This window comes from Microcebus murinus, chromosome 22 (genome assembly GCF_040939455.1).
Source record: "Microcebus murinus isolate Inina chromosome 22, M.murinus_Inina_mat1.0, whole genome shotgun sequence".
Taxonomy (NCBI): Eukaryota; Metazoa; Chordata; class Mammalia; order Primates; family Cheirogaleidae; genus Microcebus; species Microcebus murinus.
Window position 1 is genome coordinate 14585664 of NC_134125.1, and position 22063 is coordinate 14607726.

The following is a 22063-nucleotide window of genomic DNA, read 5'->3' on the forward strand; positions in this document are numbered from 1 at the left end:
CTAATTTGGGGAGAATTTCCAAATCCATAAGTATTTATGGAACAAATGAATAAACGGTTTTGTGCCTTGACTCCACCTTGACTCCACCCTAAACTTGTGATGAGACCCTTTGGCAACAATCCGCCTCTGTCTGGGTCTCAGTTTCTCCATCGGCAAAATGGGAGTTTGGGCAGCGATCGAGCCGCGGGGATCGCCAACGTAGGAAAGCGCTGGGTGAATTGCCAAAGAGCAGGGAGGGAGCTCAGATCGTGCCCATACGGGGTAGCCCAGGCCTCCAGACTGGGCACCGTCGGCGACAACTCTGGCTCTGGCCGAGGATGCCCCAGCCCCGCCCCTAAGTCGCTGAGGCCGGCCAGAGGCTGTCACCATGGAGACGTGGGCAGCCTGGAGCCCTTCCCTCAAAAAGCCACGCGTTTCCGCTGCGTTGGAGCCTTCTGATTGGACGACTGTCTGGACGCTACCACCCGCCCCGAGCCCGCTCAGGGGTGGGGGCGGGGCCCTAGCCTCGTGGGACTCGCGCTCTCAGGCCCTGTGCATGTGGCCTCTCTGGAAAAGGATGGGTCCTCTACCCCATGCGGGGAAAAGGACTGAGTCTCCTAGGTCAGGAGAGTGTCCATTACTTCTCCTACGAGAGCTTATGTTCATGCCTCTCCCTGAGAAGAGGGGGCGGGAAAGTCAGCAAGCCCCCTCCAGAGCCTATTTGGTCCCAAGATATGGAGCACCGGAAGTGCTGGCGACGTGTCAGTGCGCCCTACCCTAAACCTTCCCCCCCAGGCCACCTTTCCCATTCAGTGGTGGGATTCCGGGGCCGCCTGGGCGCTGCACCCGCTACTTCCGCACCGAACCGCCGCTTCAACCGAACTCCCTCCCTCTGAGCGCGCTCCTTCTCGTGCCCGATGGTTGGGCTGGCGCCTAGGAGTGGCCACGCCCTTTCCCGCGCCTGGCAGCCAATGGGCGGGCGGATCCCGGCGGGGTGGTGGGTAATTAATGAGGGCCGGACGCTGATTGGCTATAGGGTCAGGGCCGGGGGCTGGGCGACGGGGTAGGTTGTTCCTGAGGTGGGAGGTGGCACCCGTGGCTGAGGAGAAGGAGGCCTGAGAGCGACATGTCTCCGGCGGCTGAGGCAGAGCGGCCCGTGGCGCTGTCTTTCTGAGTCTGGGGCGGCCTGGCGGCCGGCCGAGAACAAGGGTCGGCGGGGGCTGCCCCAGCGGTGGTGGCCGCCATGCTGGGGGCCCGGGCGGTTGAGGGAGCCGCTGTGGCGCTCTTGCAACTGATGCTACTGCTGCTGCTGCCGGCGCTCAGGGGGCCGGGGCTCGGCGTGGCCGGTGCGGCGGGGGCCGGGCTGCCCGAGAGCGTCATTTGGGCAGTCAACGCGGGCGGCGAGTCGCATGTGGACGTGCACGGGATCCACTTCCGCAAGGACCCCTTGGAAGGCCGGGTGGGCCGAGGTGAGAGCCCCTCTGCCGAGCGGCGGGATCCGGGGCCTGCCGTTCTGGGCGCAGCCGGCCGAGGGCTGCGGGCCCCGAACCGCTTCCTCGACCCTGGGGTTGGGGTCACGGCCCTGGAGCGAAGTTTCTCTCTGCAGCTTCCTCAGGGGCCAGGTCAGAGCTGAGGGCCTGGCGTTAGCTCCAAGCTACCAAGAGCCATCAAGGCAGGGAGTTGACGAGAAGTTGTATTTGGACCTCTCATCCTTCATTTTCTCAACCCCTCGCCCGCATCCAAGCTGGGAAAGTAATGATGAGGGCCGTTTCTTGCGACCTCGAGGCCTCTCGGGTTGTAGATCATCGGTGCCCCTGCTCTCCTAGCTAGACAGTTCCAGCTAGATTCTTGCCGACACAGAAACCGCCTCTCTTGCTCCTTCTTCAGGAGTGGGGTTGGATTCTTAGCCAGAACAGAAAGGAATCTTGGAAGACGATGGGCCAGGAAAGTTTGATCGTAGCCTCCTCCCTCGCCCTCCTTTGGAGCGAAGAGTATGTGGGCTTAAAAGCAGAAGCTGCAGGCCGCCCCCAGAGGGTGGTTATATTGAAGCCATCCTGCACGTGAGGCTGGTGGCTGCGTATGAACTGGGTCAACCAGTGTAAGAATCTGAAAATTCTATCAGAGAGTGCGTACAATCTATCCTAGGTGGTCCTGAGAGGTATGATTCCAGCTTAGAAAATGATTGTGTTTTAACTGGTTGAGCAACAGTTTTTACATAGCTGCACAGTTCTCAAAGTTAGTGTAAGAATTGCCAGGGAAGCTGGTTGAAAATGCAGATTCCTAGCCCTCCCTCCCAATCTGATAGGGACCCAGGTTTGTGCACTAGGGGCTCCTGATGTAGATTCCCCATCAACCACTTTTTGCTCTAGATTCTGTTTCTTCTGTAAGTGGGATTGGAGCACAGGTTTAAGAAGGAAGTTCCTTGCTTTGTATGTTGGAGGGAGATTTATGCTGTGTGCCGGGTTCAGAGGCTGCCAAATTGGCAACATGCCCTCTCCAGACAACTAGGAGACAGACTTTTCTCTCATTCTTTATTTCACGACGCCCAGATTTGGCTCTTGCTTTTACTAAAGAGTTTAACTTAGTTCCTCCAAGTTAATTACAGTGTCCTGGAGTTTATTATATCAGGGAGTTTATTGCTATCATACATGTGAGGGTCTTGGGACACAGAGCTGTTCTCTGAAGTTCTATGTTTGTCTTGGAATTTGTTTAGCCCTGGCATGCAGAACGCAGTAGCCTGGGTTCAGCTGAGTCAGGCTGTAGTCTTTAGCAGCCGTAATAGCAGCCAAAGCCAGGCTTTATAGCAGGAGGTCATTACTATCTCCATCCTGGACCCTTCCTCTTTCATGGGTGTGGGCAGGGAGGAAGGAGCCCTTTGAGGAAACTAGAGACGGTTTGTGGACTTTGCCTCTTGAGATAGCAGTGGTGAGGGCTATGCGCAGATGGTTTCTTTCACTTAGCAGATACCAGGCCTTACGTTGATTACATTGTCCTGTTAGGTCCATTGTGCAGAGGATAAAGCTGACTAAGACCACACAGTTTTAGTCCCCAGATACTGCCCTTATTCAGAAATTCTGTTTTTAATTTGCTGGTTCAGGTGGTGGTGTTTTGTTTTGTCTTTGGCCTGGTCAGCAGTCAGCAAGGCACTCTGTCCTTGGGTTATTGGCTCATAGTTGGCAGTTTCTTGGGAGGAGTTTACTGTAGCAGGTAAAATTACATGAGACCTACCAAAGTTCATGGGTACTGGAGTCCTATTTCGGACACTGGCCCTTGGGGCATTGTATAAATGAAGGTTGCCTGTTCCACTCTGCCAATCTGGGTATGAATTGTAGCAGTATTAAGGCATGGGGGGGTTGTCAACTGCAGTTTAGAGGAACTTGTTGCAACATTGCACTTAGCAGGTTCCTGAGAGTAGCATTTTTGCTGGCATTAGGTGTGGGGCTGAGATGTATATAAACTTCCATTCTCAGGGGACAGCTCTCTAGTTGCTTTCTGCTAAGGAGTCAGCCCCACCAAGGGAAGTGCAGCTGTTCATTCTGCCTTTCCTTCTCTGGCCCTGTTTGGATAAGGGTGTGCCAGGTATTTGGAGACCCTTGCCTCGTGCAGCTATGTACACTAATTGCAGTAGGAACTGTGTGCCTCATTTCTTTTCCCATGTGCCTGTGACATTGTTTCCAGCATGCTGAGGAAAATGCATTCTATGTTGAATGAATTCAGATATTTGTTGCCAAGTAGGTCCAGATAAGAGTTTGGCTTGCTTTTGAACTTGCTGTTTCTCTATAGTTTCTTTGTAGTTCAGCATTCTTGTAACTGTGAATGGCCCAGGGCATCTAGTGGCTTATGCTTTCAAAGGTACTTAATGTTTTTTGGATTTCATTTCTGCCTTGAGGAAACCTATATGCTTGCAGCCTGGGAAAGGCTTTTTCAATGATGGAGGTACTGCTACAGAAAGTGGTTCGGAAGCACTCCTCTTGGTGTTTTGGCATGCTGCACATCCCAGGTTCTTGGTCATTCTGGGCTCCTCTTCACTCTTACTAGAAGACCTGGTTATTTGGCCTGAGGGCACAGAACTTGGCTTGGTTTCAGGGGGAGCCTATTTCCTCTTCATAGAAAGATACCTGCTCAAGTTGAATGAACTTGAGGAACTTGCTTTACCTCTCTGAGCCTTGCTTTCCTTCTCAAAAAAAGCTTCTCATGCTTTAGAAATCTCTCACGTGCCTTTGAAAACTCTCCTGTCAAGTAGGTTAAAGTGTCTCTAACTTCGCTGTCTGACCTTTTACATGGAATTAAAAATAGGGCAGAACATGGCTCCAGTGCTGAAAAAAGCTGGCGGGGAACCTGAGCCTGTCAGATTCTGATTTGCTTAAGGCTGTGGGATTTATTTAGAATCCTCTTCCTGTACTGTCACCTAATGGGCAGGCTTCATCTGCAGGTCCTCCAAGTACTAAAAGTTCCCAGGTAGAAAATTCAGGTCCCTGAATCCTTGGGTTCAGTCCGTTCAGAAAAATTCTCTAGGGAACTGGGTTCACTTGAGAAAGAAGTGGTTCAGAAGAAAGATCTAGTGGTCGGGAGGTTTAATATTGGGGTGGAGAGCGGTGCTGGAGCGCCAAGGAGAGCTTTGCAGTCATGTTCTCACTGGAGTGGAGGCATTTATTTAGTGCTTATGGTATGTATACCCTTGCCCAGCTAGCATACTATGTGTCTGTGTCTCCACATGAGGCATTGTATTAAGCTCTTTACAGATTGTTTTATCCTTACCACAGCGCTGTGGGGTAGGTGATACCCCCATTTTACAGGTGAGAAAACAGATCTTGAGAAAACAACTTGTTCAGCATTGCTTTGGGTGGCAGAGTGAGGATTCATATCTAGGCTTGTCTTATTCTGAAATCTGGCTGAATTGTCTAAGGAGCCTGGCTGCACCATTGTCTAAAAACTAAGAAGTAACAGCCCCATAATGTAGGCCCTTTGCCCCCCTTCCTTTCTGGTTAACTGTCTGAGTTATATTGTGCCAACTTCAGCAGTGTGCTGACTGTACACTTCATTGTATTAGAGAAATCTGTTTGGTTGTGAATGCATAAAGTTAAGGAGGGAAGAAAACCCCTTTTTGCTGCTGTACCTCTTGGGACTTGGGCAAATTCAACTTTGCATGTGGCAGATCTCTTGGGAAAGCCACTTGGGCTTTAAAGGGAAAATATTCAAAGGTAATTCAAGGTTGTTGAGTAATTTTTGTTCACATGGCAGAGTTTTCTTCACTGTGGGACTGAGACTGCCATAGATTACGTTACTGTTGGTTTCTCACTTTTTCCACTTGGCAAGGAAAAAATGATTCCCTACACATGCACAAAATTTTCAGTGTATCTATAAATCAAATCTAGTTAATGTTCCAAATTTCTAAGGATCGTGGTCCTCATGGAAGAAGGAAATTCTTAGAGCTCAGTTGGAAGAGAAATAGCAGTCTTTCAGTCTTTATAGGTTTGTATCCTGGGGTAGTGTTTTTTTGAGCCTGGGAAAGAGCTGGGGCCTGTTAGCAGCACATCCTTTGTAGTGCTGCTTAGCCACCCTTCTTTGATTTCTTGGGGAGAAATAGGAAGAAAAAAGTCTGAAGACAAAAGTGCAATGAGTTTCCTGTTCCATTGTCTCATCAGTCCATCTGATCTCGTGGCTGATGTCGTTTACAGGAACTGTTAACAGTTATGTTTATTTTTTTGAGGGTTTGACCTCAGCCAGTGGGTCTTTTAGTTAATCTTTTACCTTTTGTCATGTCCTCTTCCTTGAAGTTTTGGTGATTCAGAAGATAAGGCTCTGGGAATAACTACTCCTGGGTATCTCCCAAAGGACCAAGGTGCCAAATGTTTTTGGGGTCACCATATGAGATTGGAAGGCGGTCTTGGAATCTTAATTCCATGGAGGAGGAGAGACTAAACTAGTGCTAGATCTGTAATTTGGAAAACAGATTTATGGAGCATTGGAAAGCCTCATTGTGTTTATAGGATAAAAGAGGCTACTCTCTGAAGGAGGAAGCATGACTGTTCATCTCTGGAGCTGAAATTTGTGATATCTTATGTTTGATGAAAGATCTCAGTTTAGTTTGTTGTGTGGGAGGAAAAAAACATACACAACTCATCTGCTACCAAGGTTGGGAGGGGGCTGCAGGCAGTAGAGGTTTTTGGCTCCTCCAATACTGACCTACGGTTAAGTATCTTTTTACTTTTACCTTGCCTTATTCCTTGTCAGTTTGTAAAATGGGAAAGGTGGCTCCCCCGGGAGCCAGGACTTGGTCATCTTAAGCCAGAGGTACCAGTAGGACCTTGGCAGATTTTTTCCCCCTGCAGGATGCTCTAGCCTCATGGATAGAATGGCAGGTCTTCGCTGCTTTGGAGGTACTTCTTTCATTGCCATTGGTTCGTTAAGCAAACCGTACTGAGTGGCTACTCTGTGCCAGGTACCGTGTTAAGGTGCTGGAGATACAGTAGGAACTTTTTTCTTCAGTTGGTTTTTCTGGGGGAATGTTTAAGAGAGTCGGTGAGATAGAGTCTTGTGAGTCTGTGGGAAGTAAGGTACTTGGACCTCAAGGAAATTAAAGAGCATCACACCCCTCATTTATGAGCCTGTTTCTGTTTACTAGCCTTTGAACTTTTAAAATGAAAATTATTAAATTAAAAAACAAAACTAAAGCTGGAATCTTATTTGTAGTAAAGACAATGAAGAATGACTTTCCTAACCAGATATCCTGTTTGTTTTAGACTCAGAGCCTTTCTGAATGAGAAAAAACATTCTTTGAACTTGATCACCTTGTATAGAGTTCCTGGCTATCCCCCTTGTTTAGGAGGTTTCTCTGAAGCTCTCCCTTTCAGGGAACTGGGCAGCTGCAGCGTAGCACTTGTAATAATGAATTAGACTTGCTCTCTTCCCTCATTCTCCATACGGTTGGGAAAAAGCCATTTTAATGTGCTTTCAGAAAGTTCTGCTCTGAGGGTTTATAGGGGTTGTTGGAGTGATTAGTGTTTAGTTTCTTTCATTTTACTCTTCCTTGGTAATGGCTGTCTGATTCCTGCCTTTGTTTGAGTTCTGTTTGGAGCCAGGTGCAGAGGCGGTGGCCCCTTGGGTGGAGAGGGTTATTAGCACTGCCCTGGAAATGCCTCTGGCAGTTTTGGGGTCTCTGCTCTTCTTTTATGTCATGCCTCTGATGTGCTTTCTTTTTGTCTTTTTGTTCCCAGCCTCAGACTATGGCATGAAACTGCCAATCCTGCGTTCCAACCCTGAGGATCAGATCCTATATCAAACCGAACGGTACAATGAGGAGACATTTGGCTATGAAGTGCCCATCAAGGAGGAAGGGGACTACGTGCTGGTGTTGAAATTTGCCGAAGTCTACTTTGCACAGTCCCAGCAGAAGGTGAGGCCTAGTCAGGCCTCTGCTTGACCAGTGGGACATGCTACTCTTGGACACTCTTCTGCTATGGGGCTAGAGAGTGTAAGAGCCTCCCTAGAAGGGAGGAACAGATGAGCTCTGAAGAAGAGCTGGATTCCTTCTGCCTCTAGAGAAGCTATATCCCATTGCCCACAAGGCTGCACCTGCCTGGGGGATTGGTGACAGAAAACAATGCCAGAATCCTAGTTTTTGCCACTAACCGATCCTATTAAGGGCCTCTTGGTTACCATTTCCACCATGGTTTTCGACAGCGTGTGTTTAGCCTTATTCTTTTCCTCTTTCCCTTCCTGTTAATTTCCTTCTTTCCGTGCAGAGCTTTTTGTTTGTATTCTTTGTTCCTTAAGGCCAGTATGAAACCTTGGCAGTGAAGAAGGAACATAGCATTGATTTGGCCCAGCTAAAGGACTCTAGCCACCCTAGGTTCATCATTTCTTTCTTTTTTTTCCCCACCCCCCACCAAGGCTCATCATTTCTTACATTATTTTTGAACTTGAATTCCAGGCAGGTGCATAATGCCCAACTGCTTGAAGGGATGTGAAGGTGGTGGCTTTGACATTTGTCTCCTTTTCTAATCCTGGAAGGTATTTGATGTACGATTGAATGGCCATGTCGTGGTGAAGGACTTGGATATCTTTGATCGTGTTGGGCACAGCACAGCTCACGATGAAATCATCCCTATGAGCATCAGAAAGGGGAAGCTGAGCGTCCAGGGGGAGGTGTCAACTTTCACAGGGAAACTCTACATTGAGTTTGTCAAGGTAACACCCCAGCCCTGCCTCACAGCTGAGGATGGGCTGAAAAGAGTGGGTGCAGGGGAAGATGCCTGCTGCTGTGTGGGGTTGACCACTGTTTCCCATTTCTTAGGGGTATTATGACAATCCCAAAGTCTGTGCACTCTACATCATGGCTGGGACAGTAGACGGTAAGTTGTGTTTTGATCTGCTTTTTGATTTTGGCTGAAGGATATGGTTGAGGAAACCCTTGGGAGATGATTTAGCTGACCACTGTTTTTAAAACACTTAACGCTCCATTTTCCAGGCCTGAGTAAAAAAAAAAAAAAAAAAAAAAAAAAATAAAACACTTAACGCCAAATTGTGGGGAATTTGGAATCAGATGGATGAGGACAAAGTATAATATGATGTTAGCTACAAGCTTTAGATAAGGTCTATGTTCATATCTTCTTGCTACCATTTGATCAGCTGTTTGGTCTTGGATAAATTCCTATAACTTACTTGTAAATTGGGATTAATAATGGTACCTATTGGTGTATCCTGACCCTAGTAGTGATTTGGAATCACCTAAAACTTGGCCTTAATCTGTTTCTTTGTTTGACATCTGTTTCCAAGCTTTCCTAGGAGAAAAAGGTAAAGGAAGTAGTGCTTTATAGAGTTTTGGTGTGCTCTGAAAGATTCCAGCATCGCTGGACTACACTGGGACAAGAAAGTTCACTTATTTTTGTCTCCTGGTCCTTGGGATCCAGCCTTAGGGTGTGTCTCTTTCTCAGGGTTTAGATTATCCTGGCTGCCACCCTCCCAAATTTTTTGCCGAGAAAGCTTGTGTCTTAGTGGCTTTTCTCCCCTGTCCCACCTCTGTGTCTTTTTCCGCCTCATCTTGAGTGCACTGAGGATCTCATCCTATTGTCTTGATGTTCCCCCTAGATGCTAATATTATGACATCTAGCAGGATGTCTTACCACCAAACAGACCTGTGCTCAAGTCCATAAGGCAGAAGCAGGACAGGGGGTAATATGTACTGAGAACCCAGAACTCTAGGGACCAGCTTCTCTTAAGTTGCTATGTGAATCAAAAGGGAATGTGGGCCGGGCGTGGTGGCTCACGCTTGTAATCCTAGCACTCTGGGAGGCCGAGGCGGGCGGATTGCTCAAGGTCAGGAATTCAAAACCAGCCTGAGCGAGACCCTGTCTCTACTATAAAAATAGAAAGAAATTAATTGGCCAACTAATATATATATATATAAAAATTAGCCGGGCATGGTGGCGCGTGCCTATAGTCCCAGCTACTCTGGAGGCTGAGGCAGTAGGATTGCTTGAGCCCAGGAGTTTGAGGTTGCTGTGAGCTAGGCTGACGTCACGGCACTCACTCTAGCCTGGGCAACAAAGCGAGACTCTGTCTCAAAAAAAAAAAGGGAATGTGGGCCAGGCATGGAAGCTCACGCCTGTAATCCTAGCACTCTGGGGGACCAAGGCAGGAGGATGGCTTGAGCTCAGGAGTTTGAGACCAGCCTGAGCAAGAGCAAAACTCTGTCGCTACAAAAAATAGAAATATTAGCTGGGCATGGTGGTGCATGCCTGTAGTTCCAGCTACTCAGGAGGCTGAGGCAAGAGGATCACTTGAGCTCAGGAGTTTAAGGTTGTAGTGAGCTATGATGATGCCATTGTACTCTACCCAGTGGCAATAGTGCGAGACTCTGTGTCAAAAAAGGAAAAAGAAAAGAAAGGGAATGTGGGAAGGAGGGGGAGGGATTTGAAAAGGTTAGATTTTGGTTGTTGGTTCATTCGTTGTTCCTGTCCAATCTGTCCTCTTGGTGCTATGAAGTAACATAGGAAGGGAGATTAGTGAGCCTCCCTGTGGGCAGGACTTTTACTGTTTTTTAGTTAAATCTAAAAAAGACTAGTTTTTGTAGCTCTCTGCTGTTCTGTATGCCAGAGGCTATTTCTGCTCCTTCCATTCCTTCCTGTGGACCCTGGTTAGGTCACAAGAGTCTCTTACTTCAGTGCTGTGGGTCTTACTTAACACGTGTTTTCTTTCTTGTGTTAGATGTACCAAAGCTTCAGCCTCATCCAGGATTGGAGAAGAAAGAAGAGGAAGAAGAAGAAGAAGAATACGATGAAGGGTCTAATCTCAAAAAACAGGCCAATAAGAACCGGGTGCAGTCAGGCCCCCGCACACCCAACCCCTATGCCTCGGACAACAGCAGCCTCATGTTTCCCATCCTGGTGGCCTTTGGAGTCTTCATTCCGACCCTCTTCTGCCTCTGCCGGTTGTGAGAACAAATGACCATCCTGAACACGGTGGAGGGGTGTGGGAAAGAAACCAAACCTGATGGTTTTGGTTTCTGTATTTTTCACAATGATTAATGGAGAAACAAAACAAAACAAACCACACAAAAATTAAAGGAGGTAAAAAGAGGCAGAGTGAGTAGAGAGCAGCCCTCATCCACCACCTGGTCCCAGACCTGCTTCAATCCTAGTCTTTTCTTTGTGGCTGGCCCCCAGCCATTTCTTTCCTCTTGAGGGTACTTAGGGTACACTGGATCCTTCCTGTTCATGGATCCTCATTTGTGTACCTGGTGCAAAGGACTCTGAACTCAGAGCAGTCACAGTTCCTTTTTTTAGCTTGGAAATTAACAGCAGGGAAATGTCATCTTATTACCTGAAAAGACCAGTACTAGGAGTTGAATATGCTCTGAACTCATGTCGAGATATGTTTTCATATGTCCTGGGATTGAGAATGTGTATGTCAAGTATATAATTTGTATGGTAAAGACAAAAAACAAAAAGAAGAGTGATTTAAAACAAAAGTAAAAGCTTCCTTATTTGGAAGCCTTTCTAGATTAATCCAATGATGGTTCCACCTTAAGTGTTTGAGCTTTGTCATTGCTTATCTCCCTGACATGTACCAGTTAGAGGACTGTCTGGTATCCAAGACAATTAGTTTATATCAAGTCCTCAAATTGCCTCTGACTTGTTACCATAACAAATCATTTTGATTTCAGTGCCTGTTGGGGCTTTCTTCTCAATTTTTTTCTTAATCTGGCTCATTTGAAATCTCTTCTCCCTTTCAACCATCCCACTAAGTTATTACCAAGAAGGGAAGGAGACGTGGGGATTTGGGGTTCTCTGCGTGAATGTCTTTTCCTTTAACACCTCACCTTGTCGGTACCTCCCTCCCTGGGTCTCTGAGCCAGCAGCCAGGAGAACCTGACCCAGAAGCTCTTTACTGGCCCCTTTGAAGGGTCTTGCTGCCAGGGGGCAGGGATGCTTTCCAGCTTGCAGCAACAGAACACTTGACCTTAAAAGCCTCTTTTGGTCTTTGGATTAGAAAAGGCTTATATTAGCATAGCTTAAGAGCAACCTCAGAGACTTGAGCCCTACTAAGTGACTGACCACTGTTTAGATTGTCTAGTATCTGACATTCATTTATTTCTATGTCCTTGTGTGTCACAGTTCAACCAGGTTTGATTTATGCCCAGAGCTGCCCCCAAGGAACTAGACTGATTGGCTATATGGGCCCAATGATGATCTTAACAGTATGCACCCTGCTCCGCCCCATCCTTTCATTTCCTATCCAGGCAGCAGTCAGGGTCTTGGTGTGATGAGCTGAAATAGTTCCAGTCAGCCACAGTCCTTGCGGCTCTGAAGCTAACCTTAGCATCTAAGTGTCTGTCTTGAATTCCCTGGAAAATTTTCTGCAGGAAATGAAGCTTCCCTGGTCCCCTCCTATTTTGGTCACCATTATCCATTTCCCAGTTAGGGCAACAATGAGGGAGGACCTGGCCAAGCTAAAAGGACTTTGGTGCATTACAGACAGCAAGATTAGCTTCAGTGTGGGCTGCAGTATAGAATCTCAAGCCAGGGCCATCTTTCTACAATATGTTTAATTTTGAGTTTGCCTTATTAGATATGTTTTTTAAGAGCTCCATACATTTGAACTGCTCCTCATGTGACAAAGTCAGTAGCTCTTGGGCTCATGTCCTGGGTTTTGGCTCTTAATGATTACTTCAGGCCAGCATTTAGTCATTTGAGAATTGTAGCCCTTTATTATTTTTGCTGTGACTTGCATCTCAGTACTAGGGTACTGAGTCAGGCAGCTGGATGGTTGTGGCCTGAGGCTGCAATCAGAGGAATACTTTCTGGGGTGCTTCATGAAGCTCCCCTGCTTCTAAAGGATGAGGTACTGTAGCCTTGGTCTTGGACCACCTGCCTGGGGCAGTAGATATCCTGACTAATTGGGCTTCTGGCAGTGGCTTTGGTTCCTATTCTATCATAATTCCCCAAAGCCATGGGCCACTGCTAATAGATTAGACAAGATGAAGAAGGAGGACTTGCTGCCTCCATTTTGCCTTGTTTGTTAGTTTGTCTGGGTCTCTCTGAGGAAGGAGGGGGTCCCGCCTCCACCTCAACCCATCCCTTCAGTGACTCAGAGTCTCAGAAGGAAACTCTGACCCCTGAGGCTGTTTCCTAATGGTACTGTAAGCCAAGCAGCTTTGCTCCTGCCTCTGTTTCCAAGCCCACCCCTTTCTCCTGGGCTCAGGGATGGGGATTGGCGCTTTCCTCTCTGGTTGTGCCTGAAAGGAAGGAACATCTTTCTATGGCTAACAAAAACCAGGGGAAGTGAGGAAACAGGAAGAAGTATGGTGGGGGCCGGGGTAGATTCCCCTGGAGCCAAGCCCACCCAGCTAACAAGAGCTGCCTACGGCTGGCTGCAGCTGGCTCATGATGTTGAACTTGAAAGCTTTTTTTTTTTTCCTCCTCCAAGATATAGGTACATGAAGTTTAGGTTAAAGGGGTGGGATGGGGCACTCTTATTTTTATTTTTGTATGTTATGTGTCAAGAATTACTCTGTTGTTCATCTTTTGCTTTTTGCACTGTTTGTTCCCTGTCTGTATCTTGAGCTAGTGCTAGGATGGAGAGGCAACACAGGGCTCGGGAAGTGATGAGGGCTGCCAGTTAGTGGGTGGGGGAAAGAGAGGCCTGGCTCTTCTTTTGGATCTATGCTCTATCTCAGGTTTTTAGATCCCACTCAGCCCAGCTGAACAAAGACAAGAGCAGACAGTCTGGGTGAAGCTCATTCGCCAGAAATGTGCCCTCAGTTGAGTTTGTGGAAGGGCCATGCAAAGCCCTCTGTGGGAGATGGGCCAAGAGTCTGCAGTCTAGCTCTGGTTTGGGTCAGGGGCAGCTGGTCTCTAATGGGACTTTTTTGGGTCTCACTCATGCTTGCTTACTGAAACATTGTGCCAAGAAACTGTGGGATTCATCTTTCTTAAACCAGATCCATTTTTCTAAAAAATCTCTACTGTTATGAGGCTGCTCAGTAAATAGCCTGAGTTCTTGTGATTTGAAAGACAGTAATCTTCAAGTGTCCATGGTGTTAGACTCTCAGGAGGACTACCCCCTACCTGCAGGGCCACCCGTTGGGTTGAGAGTATGATCATGTTCTCTTGCTCCCATTGCCTAAGAGTTGCTGGGATCACGTTAGAAGTCACTTAGGCTTTAATGAGATGGAGTGGAGTTTGAGTTAAGTTTACCTCCCCGTTTCTGTGCCTGGGAAACTGTTTGGTCCAGTTTTAGAACTATGATTTGACTTCTTTCTCTTTTGGGAGAAGCTTCTGTTTTAAGGAATTTCTCTTTTTATCCTGCCTCTAGCCTCTCCTGGAATGGCCTGGCCACGGCTTCTAGAATCTCAGCTGACAACTTCAGAAAACAGCAGCATTATTTTCCTTTATCTAGTGCTAACATCCCTTTCCCTAGGAATGAGCTCATCTTGGAAAGCCCAGGGAAAAAAATCATAGGTTCTCTACCCTCCCTGGGGATTGGGGAAGGACCCACCCCCGGTAAGCACAGTGCCTTTTCCTCTCCTGCTCTGAGCCAGGGTGGGCTTTCCCTCTAGATTCAGGTCTGGGCAGAGGTCCTACAGTCCTTGCCATGGGGCTACTTTCCCATCCCTTATTTCCCCTCCTCTTTGTTGGCTTACTCTGACATAATTCTTCAAGTGTCTTGCCTTGAGGAGCCTTAATGGTATCAACATGTAGTATTGTCCTCCATGGCCCTCCAAAAGAACCGAGGAGAGCAAGTGAGCTTTCTAAAGTGAGAGACTAATAAATGCTCCTATTTTTTTTTTTTTAAAGGCAGGGTGGGGAGGTATGTTTTGGGCCTCCTTCTGCTGTGGCCTGAGGAAGGAGGCTGGGGCAATGCTGTGATAGTGCACTGAAACAGAACGAGAAACACCTAGGGTCTGTTCAGAAATCTCAGCGGAAACTGGTCTCTTTTCTATGGAAAGATATAATTAGGGATCAAAGAGCTCTAAGGAAATTGCAAAGAAGCCTTAATGTTCAAGCTTTGGAGAGATCAGAGCAATTTTTCCTTTTCAGTCAGAGCTAAAACTTTCTCTATTTAGACCTCTCCTGAGGCAAGAGGGTTGGATTTCTCATTTTGTTATAAGACTAGATTGGCACGAATGGGTCAGCTGCGCAGTGAGGGCGGGTTTCTCCTTTGCACATGTGCGGCTTGCTGCCTATCTGGTTTGTCCTTCTCAGCTGCCTTTTGTTTAGCCTGCTTTGGGTGGCCAGAGCATCTTGATAAGAGCAGGTGATGTGGGGACTGGCTGGGTTGGCAGGAAAGGAGCAGGATGGATCTTTCAGGACAGGTTCCCCCAGGAGTATAAAACAAGGAGCCAGGATTGTGCTGGCAGCTAGGGAGATAGTAGTGCCTGTTTGAGTTGGCAGAGAGGGCCTTGGCACCTCTCATATCCAGGCAGTGTTGTGAGATGGGGGCACACAACACTGGGAAAAGCAGAACTCCGTTCTCACCTCTATTTTCAGCTTCTGTGCTTTATTTCAGTAAGAAGAAAACAACAACAAACTGAAGTGTGCTTTCCATTCTTTCAAAGGACAACTGTCGGGAAAGGGGAGCTGAGGTGCCAGGTGGGGGGAGAGGAATTGGCGGGGGGGGGGGGCATTCTTGACTTCTCTCTTCCCTGGTGTGTCATGATCCAGGGAATGAAAAGAAATTTGATCCTGGATTAGTTCCCTCCTTGGATTGAAGGAATGTTACCTTTTCCTTCCATGAAGTTCTCCCAGGCTAGCACCAACTGCCCATTCTGAGCTCAGGGCAGCCTCTCCAACCATTATTGGCCTAACCTGGCTTGTCGAGAAACCAACTCTACCCCTCCACATTGGGCCTGGCTGCTCTACTCTGTACCAAGTACTGGAGAAAAAGTGTCAAGTTCTTAGTAGCCCTTGCAGCTCCTACTCTAGTTTCCCATCCTTTATCTGCAGGGGCCAAACCAACTCTTTGTAGCCACAACACACATTTACAGTGGCACAGTGAGATGTAATCAAGGGGCTTTGAACCTGGCTGGCCGGGGAGACCATAGGGGTGGATAGAGCCAGCTCTCTTTCTGGGCTGTCTTCATCTGTCCCTACCCCTTCCATGCCCCACCCCACTCCCACCAAAAAGTAAAAAATCAGGATGTTTTTCACTGTCCATTGCTTTGTGTTTTAATAAACAATTTACAGTGACACTCTGTGTTGGGATTGAGTTTGACCTTGATCACAAAAAGCTGAACTGATGGGTTGGGAAAAGGGAGACCCAGGGGTTCACTTGCCCGTGAAGAGTTCTTCTTTCCAGGATGTTTGGTTAAGGGAATCATACTTTGTAAAACCCTGCTTGTCTATTTCAACCAGCAATGCATTCAAGGAAAAATAAAGTGATTTGTTTTTATTTTCACTGGAACACCAGACACTGACTATCCCACTCCTGAGATACACTGGGCCTGTAGCTGCCTCTTCTTACCGTTCACTTAGCCTCTGTGACAGCCCATGGATAAACTAAGCCATAGGATATTTTTCTCTGCTTCCTTTTCTGATGTGTTCTCAGTGTTGAATGTATGTGAGAAGGGCAAAATGCAGGAAAGATTTTTTCCTATAATATATCAGCTATGTTTTACAGCTGAGAAATGTGAAGCTCAAAAATTCATTAGGCCAGCCATGGTGGCTCATACCTAGAATCCCAGACTTTGGGAGGCTAAGGTGGGACGATGGCTTGAGCCCAGGAATTCAAGAGCAACATAGCGAGATCCCGATCTCTACAAAAAATTGTTTTAAAAATAAGCTGGGTGTGGTGGTACGTGCCTGTAGTCCCAGCTACTTGAGAGACTGAGGAGGGAGGAATGCCTGGACCCTGGAGTTTGAGTCTGCAATGAGCTATGATTAGGCCCCTGCACTCCAGCCTGGGCAACAGCAAAACCTTATCTGTAAAAAACACAAAAAGTTCAGTCATTTATCCTAGACTGATCAGTAAGTTGCCAAGCTAGGGTTCAAATCCAGTATCTGTCATCAAAGCCCATGCTTTTTCTAAGGCTATAAAAATAATTACAGCTAGTCTTTATTGAGCTCTGGAAACAGGGTAGGCACAGTGCCAAGCATTTTACAAATGTTATCTCTGTTTACTCTTCAACAAACCAGTTGGTGTTACCCTTTAAGAGGTGAGGTGACTTGCCCAAGGCCACACATGCAAAGGCAGAGCTGGGATTTTAAACCAGGACTCTTGCTCTTAATCTGTGCTCCCCATTGCCTTCTGAGTCCCCATGATGCTGTATGGCATGGCTCTAGAGCCTACCTGCCTATTTTTCCAAGCAGGAATGGAAGCTGCTGGCTTGTGGAGGGTGGGGGAAAGTGAGAGAAGGAGTTGGGCCTGACTCCCTCAGTTATCCCTTGAAGGGCAGAATGTAGCGCTCAGCCCCAGTAATGAGGCCAGTGTCCATGAGTCTGTTCTCTGGGCCCAAACAAGCCAGGTGGCCCAGAGAGCTCCTTTCTTAGGTTGAGCCCACCCGTAACTGGAGTTCTTTACCAGTTCAGATTTGGCTGTTACTATTTCAAGGAGCTTTGCATGAGCTGCCAAATGGGGAAGAGACCTGAAGAACTCCTGCTCTAGGGAGTTGCAGGGAGGGAAATTGTGTGACAGAAGATCTTGGGCCAAGGACAGGGGTTGGGTTGGACCACTCTGTGGGTCCAGATCTTAATCTTGCTAAGGAAATCAGGCTCCCGGTTGGCTGGAGCCAGTGTCAGACTTTTCTCCATACTTAGTGTTCTTCCCCATCCCCCCAGAGGAAGAGATGAGTTTTTCCAACACTTACTGGAAAGCATGTTGTTGTAGAGGTCAAGGCAGAAAGAGGGCAGGGCATGGAGCTCCCGGACTTGTCTCTGTTCTCTAGCAACCCGAGGCAGTAGGCACCTCTGCAACTCTGGCCCCAGTCTTAGTTTTGTTTGTTTTCATTTACATTAGTGAAAAAGAATCCCACTTGCTTTCTGGCTAAGGCCTTGTATTAAGACTGGCTCTCCCGGGTCTCTTCACTGCTTCCACTTGAACCTGTCTGTTTCTTCCTCAAGGCTCCTTTCCTCGCAGCTATGATGAGTGTTCCTTTCAGTCACCATGCTCTCCCATCCAGGGCTTCTCCCTGCCCAGTGTGCCTGACCTCAGCAGAGGCCTCCTGGGGAAAGGCTACTTACGCATCTTGCTATAGCGACCATCCACAGGACACGCTCCCTGGCATCAGCATAGTGCTATCTGTTGTTTTGCATGTCCTCTTCACAACCACCCCAGGAAAGACGTGTGACTGGCCTGACTTATAAATGAGGAAACAGAGGCTCAGAGGGGAGAAATGACCTACCCAAAGTCACATAGCTGGTAAGTGGCAGAGTGAGGACTGGGACTCAACCCTGTTGGACCCCCAAATCTGTGCTTTTAATGCCATGATAAACTTTTTTTTAAAAATTTTTTTTAAATTTCTTTATTTTTTTCTATTTTCAGTTGGCCAATTAACTCTTTTTTTAATTTTTAGTAGAGACGGGGTCTCGCTCTTGCTCAGGCTGGTCTCGGACTCCTGAGCTCAAGCGATCCACCCTCCTCGGCCTCCCAGAGAGCTAGGATTACAGACATGAGCCACTGCGCCTGGCCAATAAACTATTTTTAAAAAGGAACCTTTTGAATGTTGATAACTGATAAAGCTATGGTTATGTGGGGGGTTATTGCAGCCTTTTTCTGAAAAAGTAGCTTTTTAAGACTTAGTGAGATGATGCCATTGCACTTGCACTCTAGTCTGGGCGACAAGAGTGAGACCCTGTCTTGGAAAAAAAAAAGACTTAGTGATATAAGAATATATAAATATACATATAAATGTGTTTTAAAAAATTATGTAGAGGACAAAATGTGAAAAGTCATTTTCATTCCTATCCCTCTAATCCCTAAAGGATAATACAAGTGATAGTCTGGTATATATCTTTCATTTTATATGTATTTACATATATATCATCTTTTTAAACAAATGGGAATATTATATACCATTCTACACCTTGCTTTTTTTATCTAATGAGACTTAGAGAGTTTGTTCTCATAGCTAGATCAGTATATAGATTTTCCTTAACCTCAAGGGCTGCACAGTATTTTATGGTTAGATTGTAACTTATTTTACCAATCCCCTATTGATGAACTTTAAGATTGTGTTCATTTTTTGTCAGTACAGACTGCTGCAGTGAACATGCTGGTACGTCTTCATGTGTCTGTGCAAGTATTTCTTTAGAATTCCTTTAAGAAATTACTGGATCAAACAATATATGCATTTAAAATTTTGAAAGTACTTGCCCTGCAAAAAGGCTTTGGTGAATTTTTACTCAATCTTGTGCTATATGACATGCCAGAAATCTTTCTTGAAAACAGGTAGGATATAAATAATGAATTAATGCTTTTATTCTCAGCTAGGGAGTAAAGTGACTTGGGTACTAGGGACATTACTAGTGCTCAGTCCTAGACCACAAGGCATGCCTGTAATCCCAAGCATGACTTACTGATTGGATGCATGCCATTTTTAGGGAGGTAGCAGAAAGGAGGACTGAACTTCCAGTCTCGGCAGAAAAAAGTCTTCTGATGTCTTGTTTACCTTGCTTGCACCAGCTCTGGGCCCCTCCTTCCTGGCCTGATTTGAAACAGACTGCCTGGCTACTCTGGGACTGTTCTGGAAAACAGCCACTGTCACACCTCTTACAGGGAGGAGGACAACCAGCTGGAGGGACTGTCTGGGGCAAAAGAGAGGTCAGCTTTTCTGCTCCAGGCTTCACGAATGGAAACTTTGGGGTTACTATTTAATACATAACTATTTTTTATTTCTATTTTCTAGTTTTCTATTTTCTTTCTTCCCCTAAACAAGGTGTTAATATGTATACCTTGCAAAAATCATATTTAAAAGAGCCTTTTAGATTGCTTGAGTGCAAGAATTCAAGGCTGCAATGGGCTATGATTGTACCATTGCACTCCAGCCTGGCTGGCAGAGTGAAACACTGTCTTGAGAAAAAAAAAAGAAAATTTAAAAAGCCTTTTAGAAGATTTGGTGAGGAATGTCAGATTGCAGTTTACAGCCCTAATTGTACCTGCCCCTTTATATTTATTATATGTATAATATATAATGATATATGTTAAATATGTAATTATATATATGTTTTGTTTTTGTTTTCTATTCTCCATAGACATAGGCTATTCCTTTTAAGCACAGTTCATAAGTAGTGACCAGAATGAGTATGGGCCCTGACTCTTTATTTATTAATATTTAATTCTTTTTAAAACAGAAAGAGTTGATTAAGTTTGAAGTTGTTTTCAAACTTTTAAAGTTTTAAGAGAAAATAAGGCTAGTTTGGCATACAGTCTGCTTTCCAGACACAGAATCTAAGATATTTTCTTTTAAAAAAAAGTATATAGGCTGGGTGCTGTGGCTCAAGCGTGTAATCCTAGCACTCTGGGAGGCTGAGGCGTGAGGATCACTCAAGGTCAGGAGTTCGAAAGCAGCCTGAGCAAGAGCGAGACCCCGTCTCTACTAAAAATAGAAAGAAATTAACTGGCCAATTAAAAATATATAGAAAAAATAGCCGGGCATGGTGGCGCATGCCTATAGTCCCAGTTACTCAGGAGGCAGAAGGATCCCTTGAGCCCAGGAGTTTGAGGTTGCTGTGAGCTAGGCTGACACCAGGGCACTCTAGCCTGGGTAACAGAGTGAGACTCTGTCTCAAAAAAAAAAGTATAAAAGCAGCCCATGGTCATATGCTGGTGATAAAATAGTACAGAAGTAGCTCTAAATAGTGTCAAAAGTGAATGAATCTATTCCTGTAAGTCTCTTCTGATCCTCTTCTTCCCAGAGAGGGAATCAAGGTTAATGTTTTAATATGTAACCAGATCTTTTCCTTTAGTTATAAATGCACATCTATTTATTTATATATTCTCTATTTTAAATAAATGGGATTCTGTGCCTTGCGTTTTCCTCCAGGTAGTATCTTTGAGCTCTTGCCATACTAGTGTATATATTAATATATCATCTCATGCTTTTTACCAGGTGTATAACACGAATTAATACAACTGAATATAACATATCAGTGTTACAAATGGTCCTGCAGTGAACATCTTTGTGCATACGTGTAGGCTAAATTCCTAGATGTGGAATTGCAGGTAAAGGAGTTACATTTGCCGTCATCCCTACAAAGTAAAAAGCCATGGTCTGAGTAACTAGTCCTGGTGCTCTGAGAACAAAGTTTAGTGAGCAAGTATCTGGAAAATGGCTGCATGCTAAACCACCCTCTTGGCAATTCACAATCAGGTAGCATATTAAAAGTTCTCTAAATTCTTCAGTAACTACTCACTGTTGAATGGTTTAAAAAGAGTTGTTGCAAAAGGAAAGACCTTAATTCTTTGTATACATTTATTAAAATCTCCCAGAATAGTTTGGTAAGTGCCACCATATGCTAATCTCTCAAAGACAAACAACATTGAGGTAGGAGCTTGGCCACATACTGTTCCATCCAGCTGGGCAGCTGGGGTAGTGGTAAGGTTTGGACTTTGTCCAGGAACCAAGAGAGGCCTGTCATCCCCTCCCAAACTCCTCAGGTCAGCTGAGGGACCCAGCAAGGCCTGGCACAGATTAGATCTTGAGGCTATGGGGGAGGGGTGGAATTTCACTCTAGCCTGTGGCTGGCTGAGAGGAGACATCAGACCTAGCAGACACACTTTGCCTCCATCAGGCCTAGGCCTCCAACACAGAAGAATGTAGATCCAGAATCCCTTGAGAAGGGGCTATTGAGAGTATGAGAGGGCAGGGCTCCACATTAGTGAAATGGTTAATTTCCCTATTAACTTCCAAGGTTCAGTGCTGATGTCACTTCTGTGAAACCTCTCTCCGACACCCCCCCCCCAAACTCTTACAACCAGGTCAGACAGAATAGACCACTCCTACATTGCATCAGCCTAGCTCACAGCAACCTCAAACTCCTGGGCTCAAGCAATCCTTCTGCCTCAGCCTCCCAAGTAGCTGGGACTACAGGTATGCACCACCACACCCGGCTAATTTTTTCTATATATATTAGTTGGCCAATTAATTTCTTTCTATTTATAGTAGAGACGGGGTCTTGCTCTTGCTCAGGCTGGTTTCGAACTCCTGACCTCCAGCAATCCACCCGCCTTGGCCTCCCAGAGTGCTAAGATTACAGGCGTGAGCCACCGCCTGGCCTCCCATGTGCTCTTGTAGCACCTTTGCTGCGTCCTGTATGGCATTCTTCAGTGAGTTTTGTCTTCCAGTTCATACTTACCCTGCTTGTGAAGCAGAAGGGTCACATAATGAATAATGTGCTTCACCGTCTTCCCTAACAAAGTGGGAACTCCTCCCTCGAGGGGTACTGCTCAGGCTTTCACTCACTCACTCATTCATTCATTCATTCATTCAGTTATTACTGAGCACCGTACCATGCATCAGGCATTAGCTAAACTGCTGGAAATAGTAGTGTGTCTTGCAGACCCAATTCCTGTCCTCATTCTTGTATTTCCTGTATCCTACCCAATGTCTAGCCCAAGACCTGGCACAGTAGGGCTTAGGGATGGC

General features: G+C 46.2%; 1 protein-coding gene across 2 annotated transcripts; it reads left to right on the forward strand.

Moving 5' to 3' along the window:
- Positions 1–1009: 1009 nt before the first annotated feature.
- Positions 1010–15673, forward strand: MLEC (malectin). Of its 2 annotated transcripts, XM_012756639.2 has the most exons (5): positions 1010–1448; positions 7197–7375; positions 7993–8169; positions 8276–8333; positions 10189–15673. In XM_012756639.2, exons 1-5 carry the CDS (start codon positions 1223–1225, stop codon positions 10416–10418), a joined length of 870 nt encoding a protein of 289 aa, XP_012612093.1. In that variant the 5' UTR covers positions 1010–1222; the 3' UTR covers positions 10419–15673. The 2 variants fall into 2 exon arrangements, with proteins under 2 accessions (XP_012612093.1, XP_012612094.1); XM_012756640.3 differs by lacking the exons at positions 7993–8169; positions 8276–8333.
- The last annotated feature ends 6390 nt before the right edge of the window (positions 15674–22063 follow it).